The sequence below is a fragment of the Lolium rigidum genome, chromosome 7 (genome assembly GCF_022539505.1).
Source record: "Lolium rigidum isolate FL_2022 chromosome 7, APGP_CSIRO_Lrig_0.1, whole genome shotgun sequence".
NCBI classification, from domain to species: domain Eukaryota; kingdom Viridiplantae; phylum Streptophyta; class Magnoliopsida; order Poales; family Poaceae; genus Lolium; species Lolium rigidum.
The window spans coordinates 159288530-159294636 of NC_061514.1; the positions used below are offsets into that span (position 1 = coordinate 159288530).

At 53.7% G+C, this 6107-nt stretch overlaps 1 protein-coding gene across 1 annotated transcript; it reads left to right on the forward strand.

The window, feature by feature from the left end:
- Positions 1-715: 715 nt before the first annotated feature.
- Positions 716-2695, forward strand: LOC124669815 (protein NRT1/ PTR FAMILY 8.3-like). Its single transcript, XM_047206358.1, has 2 exons — positions 716-811; positions 915-2695. The coding sequence occupies exons 1-2, from the start codon at positions 767-769 to the stop codon at positions 2595-2597; spliced, it is 1728 nt and encodes a 575-aa protein (XP_047062314.1). The 5' UTR covers positions 716-766; the 3' UTR covers positions 2598-2695.
- Positions 2696-6107: the final 3412 nt, after the last annotated feature.

A 6107-nucleotide genomic window follows, 5' to 3' on the forward strand; every position in this document is an offset into this window, starting at 1 on the left:
CCTGGAGAGAAGCTGTTGGCGCCGCCGCCATCCTCCAGATCGACGCCTCAGAGAATCTGTCGCTGCCGCACCGCCCAGGTTAGGTTTTGCCTGGCAATGTTCCGATCGACGGGAGGGAAGGAGGAGGTGCGGCGGGGGCTCGAGGTTGGTGGTTAAGTGCACTCCGGTGCTACCCGGCGTGCTCCCTCAGGAGCGGCCTCTTGGTGGAAGCTATGATGAACGAGAACAAAGTTTGTACTCCACATATCTTTCCTAGCTACTCCTCAAATGAACTAAGCACGTTTTAACAAGAAGAGGATTAGGTGCGCTAAAGTTGCCACGGCATCACGCAAATTCGCGAACACACACACCTGCACGGAAACATCCTGAATCGATTATCCGCAATGTGATGATGTTGCGTGAAGATAGCTAGTGCGTTACGCACGTGTGCATTAGACTAGTCGATCGAAATCATTTTTTGTATAACAATTGTTTAATCGAAATCCATTTTGGAACGCGCGCGCGAGCGCTTTTTACGTCTGCATGTCAAAGTCGCAACTGACTCGCGAGCACTCCTGTAGCATTTCTCACTCGGACCCGTTCTCTCTCGCCTGCCGCGCTTCGCAGCTGCCTCCGTGCGCTTCGTATAAAACCCCAGCTGCTTGCTTGTCGTTTCCATCTCCCGCTCCAGAATCCCCAGCCAAAAAGCGCCCCGGGAGTTCCACGAAGACGGCGCATCTTTCGTTTGATTTCATTGGGGTCTCGGCAACAATCTTTCTGTTCTGCAATGGACGCCATGGAAAGAGGCCAGAGCTCGCCACGGCTGCCTAAGGTACGTCCTTCATTTGTGAATCATGATATTGGTCAGTCATGAATGTACCATTCATTGTTTCAGGCATCTAACACGCGGCACGATTTTTTTCCTGGTTTTACAGAGCCGGAGCTCCAAGATCGCCGACGACGAGGGCCTCATGGTGCCGCTGATACAGGACAAGAAAACCGGCAGCCGAGCGCCGGCGGTGGTCCTCGCGTTCGAGTGCCTGGAGAGCACCGCGTTCAACGGCATCGCCACCAACCTCGTGCTCTACCTCCACACCGTCCTGCACGGCACCAGCCTCGCCAGCGCCTCCAACGTCACCACCTGGATCGGCACCAGCTACCTCACCCCCGTCCTCGGTGCCGTCCTCGCCGACACCTTCTGGGGCAACTACAACACCATCCTCGTCTCCCTCCTCGTCTACCTCCTCGGCATGATGCTCGTCACCTTCTCCGCGTTCCTACCTACCACAGCGCTAGACTGCGTCGCGGGCCCGTCGTCGTGCTACCACCCGGCGCTCGGCTCGCACACCGTCGCCTTCGCCGGCCTCTACCTCGTGGCCTTCGGCAGCGGCGGCGTGCGCGCCGCGCTGCTGCCCTTCGGTGCCGAGCAGTTCGACGACGACAACGCCGTGGACCGCGAACGGAAGATGTCCTTCTTCAGCTGGTTCTACGTCTGCGTCGACTTCGGCATGATCGTCTCCGGCCTCTTCCTCGTCTGGGTGCAGCAGAACGTCAGCTGGGGCCTCGGCTTCGGCATCGCCACCGCCTGCATCGCGCTCGCCTTCGCCGGCTTCGTGCTCACCACACCCATGTATACGCGTCGCGTCCCCACCGGCACTCCGCTCAAGAGCCTCTGCCAGGTCTTCGTCGCGGCCTGCAGGAAGGCCGCCCTCCGCGTCCCCGCCGACGCCGCCGTGCTCTACGAGGTGAGCGACAAAGTCGACCAGCCCAAGATCGCGCACACCCACGAGTTCACGTTCCTCGACAAGGCGGCCATAGTCGTGAGCTCCGACCTGGAAGAGGTGGCGACCACCGTCGACGCCGCCGCCACCGCGGGCGCCTGGAGGCTCTGCACGGTGACGCAGGTGGAGGAGCTCAAGATCCTGATGCGTCTGCTGCCGATATGGGCGACGAGCATCGTGCTGTCGGCGGCGTACGCGCAGCTCAACACCACGTTCGTGCAGCAGGGCAGCGCCATGGACATGCGCGTCATGTCGTTCACCATCCCGGCCGCGTCCATGGTGTCCTTCGAGGTGGTCTGCGTCCTGGCGTGGGTGCTCGTCTACGGCTCGGTGATCGTGCCGGCCCTCAAGAGCTTCTCCCCGGCGAGCGCCGAGCCGTCACAGCTGCGGCGCATGGGCGCCGGCCGGCTGCTCATGGCGTGTGCCATGGCCGTCGCGGCGCTGGTCGAGATGAGGAGGCTGGACGCCGCTGGCACCGGGGAGTCCATCAGCATCGCGTGGCAGATGCCGCAGTACTTCGTGCTCGCCGGCGCCGAGGTCTTCTGCTACATCGCGCAGCTCGAGTTCTTCTACAGCGAGGCGCCTGAGTCGATGAAGAGCATGTGCACGTCCTTCGCGCTGCTCACCGTGGCGCTGGGCAGCTACACCAGCTCGCTCATCTACGCCGTCGTCAACGCGCTCACGGCCACCGGCGGCCGGCCCGGGTGGATATCGGACGACCTCGACCAAGGGCACCTCGACTACTTCTTCTGGACCATGGCGGCTCTCTGCACGCTCAACTTCGTCGTGTACAGCGCTTTCGCCAGGAACTACCAGGTGAAGACGGTCCTCTCGTGATCGTCTCATTTTACTGCGCACAGAATGTTGTGCGTCTGTGTTTTATTTTATTTTTTGAAATCCAACTTGAAAGATTCGTTAGTTTCTTTTATTATTTTTTCTGCTTCAGAAATTTGTTTGAAAATGACTGGACTTGTGCACTTGTCTTAGTTTTGTTTCTTGGTAGTACATCCTTTATGTTAGCTGAAACAAAGATTTTTTTTTAGAAATGGGAGCATCGCCCCAGCCTCTGCATCAATAGATGCACACAGCTGTTTTATTGCATAGTTTAATATTCAGAAGTTATACAACTCAAGAGACACATAAGGTGTACGTAAAACTTAACCAACGAAAAATAAAAAAGGAAATATAATTATGCAAGTTCCAATCTCTTAATAGGCTGCCAGCCACCCTGGTTGTTGATATCCCGAGCAACCGTTTCCAGACGGCTGCATCCAGAATCCATATGCGCACGCTGAGCCTCCGGTAGTAGGTATGACCATTCGTGGATCCAGTGCGTAACCATACGGATAACCTGTAAAAATTTAGCATTTGAGCTTCTGTTAAAGACAATATCATTGCGACAATTCCATATAGCCCACATCAAAGCACAAATACCCGTTCGAATCTGTGCTTTAGATATTTTATCAACACCATTTAGCCAATTTCCAAACATATTTGTAACATTGGCCGGTGGAGGAATATTAAAAGTATACTGGATTGTTCTCCAAATTAGCTTTGCGAAGGGACAATCGAAAAATAAGTGGTTTATGGTTTCACTAGAGCCACAGAAAACACAATTCTTACACCCATTCCAATTTCTTTTTGCGAGATTATCTTTTGTGAGAATTACTTTTTATGAAGGAACCACATGAAAAGATGTGTTACAGGACATCCATACTGTATGTTGTACCTCAGGCAAAAGAAATTGAGTGGGTATAATATGCATCACAAAAAGATAATCCAGTCTTGCTTGTTATAATACGTATTATATACGTACAAGACTTTGTATTTGTACCCAATATATAATAGAAGGATCCCCTGACAGGCACGTCAGGACGACCCAACTATTTGCATACATTTTCATGGTACCAAAGCATCCGAGTCTGACCTAGGGTTCTGCCTTTTTTTTTTTTTTTTTTTTTTTTTTGCACAGAATTGGGGTCAAAAGACCCCAGTGGAGCATTATATTAACACACGTGGCAGGTATATCTTACAGAAAAGCCCCTTAGCATCTACTGCCCTGAAAAACCTAGAATTTGAAGAAGAGGCCTTCCACTTTGCACAAAGCACCCTGACTAAAAAGAAGGAAAAGCAATCAAGTCCAGGTGCTCCTCCGCCACCCATCGCTGGCGGACTCAAGGCGTCGCCGCCGAGTCCCGAGCACAGGACGCTCGAATACTCTTGTCCGGCGCGAAGATCAGACCCCTGGCTACCACTTGAGAGTCGGGGACACACCACTTGACTCCCCCGCGGCGTCGAGCTCCAGCAGCCGACCATGAGGGCCTCCGCTATGGAGGTTGCAGATGGGCCGCCACTACGGCCAAGGATCACAGCGACGGTCATCGCTGTGTGTTGCGCCCAGGAAGAAGCTCCGAAGCAGCAAGAATCTCCCCGCCAGCAAACAAGTGGAGCTCGGCTACCTCCATCGCCACCATGACGATGAGAGGAATAGCAGAGCTGATGAAAACCATGACGGAGAAACTTTCTGCGGCGATTATTGAAGAAGATCTCGCCAGATCTGCATCTCCCACCACGCCTCCACCTTGGAGAGTCGTCGGAGCGCTTCGCCGGAGAGCAGCCGTTGCCTCGCTAGGACATCGACTCCTTCAGAAAAGAAGGACAAGGGGAAAAAGGAGCAAAGAGAGCCGAAGCTACTCCTTGCCATGGATCCGGTCTGGAGGAGTCAGCTGAAGAGCAAATCACCACCTCATCCCCACCAAGAATGGAAGGAGGAGGAAGAAGATATGATTCAGATCTGACCTCGATTTTATTTGCCGGGAAGGAAGCTATCACTAAGAAACCTAAAACTACAAGGAGCCAGACCCCTCTCCCACCCAGCGCCGGCCACCATGGCCGCCGGCGGCGAGGGGGAGAGAGGCCGGCGAAGGATTCAGAAGCAGGGGTCAAGGGCGATGGAATCCACAAGGGTAATCTCCACTAGGGTACTGTAGCAGGCTGAGAGGGGAACGGGGGAAAGTGACTCGCCTCGTGGGTTCTGCCTGACTACCTCGCTTCCGCACCCGCTGCCGGCGTCCCGCCAAACCTCTCTGGGGTCCATCGCGAAATATTCGTTACTCTCCATTGCGAAATATTTGAGATAGTAGCAAGGGGCATAAAGACCTAAACTAGCAGTTCCTCGTGGTTCGATACTTTTATTTTGAAACTAGCTACAATTAATTTGTATACTTGCAGCCATCACTAAATACATATTGCTTCTAGCTAATTCAAATTGTTTAATCACGAAGGCACTCTTCCCCAGATTTACCGCACCCGCTGCCGGCGTCCCGCCAAACCTCTCTGGGGTCCATCGCGAAATATTCGTTACTCTCCATTGCGAAATATTTGAGATAGTAGCAAGGGGCATAAAGACCTAAACTAGCAGTTCCTCGTGGTTCGATACTTTTATTTTGAAACTAGCTACAATTAATTTGTATACTTGCAGCCATCACTAAATACATATTGCTTCTAGCTAATTCAAATTGTTTAATCACGAAGGCACTCTTCCCCAGATTTACCTAAACTAACACCCACACACTCAGTATTACACTCAGCCTCTACAACTACACAATATCCTAATGGTTTTTTTTTCGAGAATACACCATGGAGAGGTGTATCAATCACATAGAAGAGTGCCAAGATGGCAAAGTTTGCGCTACCACAGGGGGCAGCTCCCCAAACACACGCCTACTCTCCGTGCTGCCACGGTACAACGGTCGGATCAAGAAAAACAAAGAGAGAGCCACGAAAAAGCTTAGCTAGGTGCCATCGCTCGAACTCCTCTCGCACCTTGTCCCTGATGGCGCCATGCGAGGCCACCGCTCCGTTAAAGACCACGTCGTTTATGTGCCTCCAAATGGACCAAAAGACCAGGATGATGGCAGTCCACATGTCCCGTCTGTGAGCTGTCGGACAAGCCCGGGATGTCCATCATTCCAGCAGATCGGTGTCCGGGTCTGGGAGCCACTCCTCCTTGCCCCAACACCTAAGAGCCCAAGCCCATGTCTCCCGCCCAACCACGCAACCCAGCAGCAAGTGCTGCAAGGTCTCCGGCTCCTGATCGCAAAGCGGGCAGGCCGACGAACACGGCAAGCCACGACGTCGAAGCCTATCCGCCGTCCAACAGCGGTTCTTTGAGGCCAGCCATGCGAAGAACTTGCAACTGTACGGCGCGCTAGACCGCCATATCTCCTCTGAGACGGGGGCCCTCACCTGGCCCGCAAAGAAAGCTCTGTACGCCGACTTAGCGGAGTAAATGCCATCAGTCGACCACCTCCACAGCAGAACGTCCTCCCGCTCCGGGACCAGCTG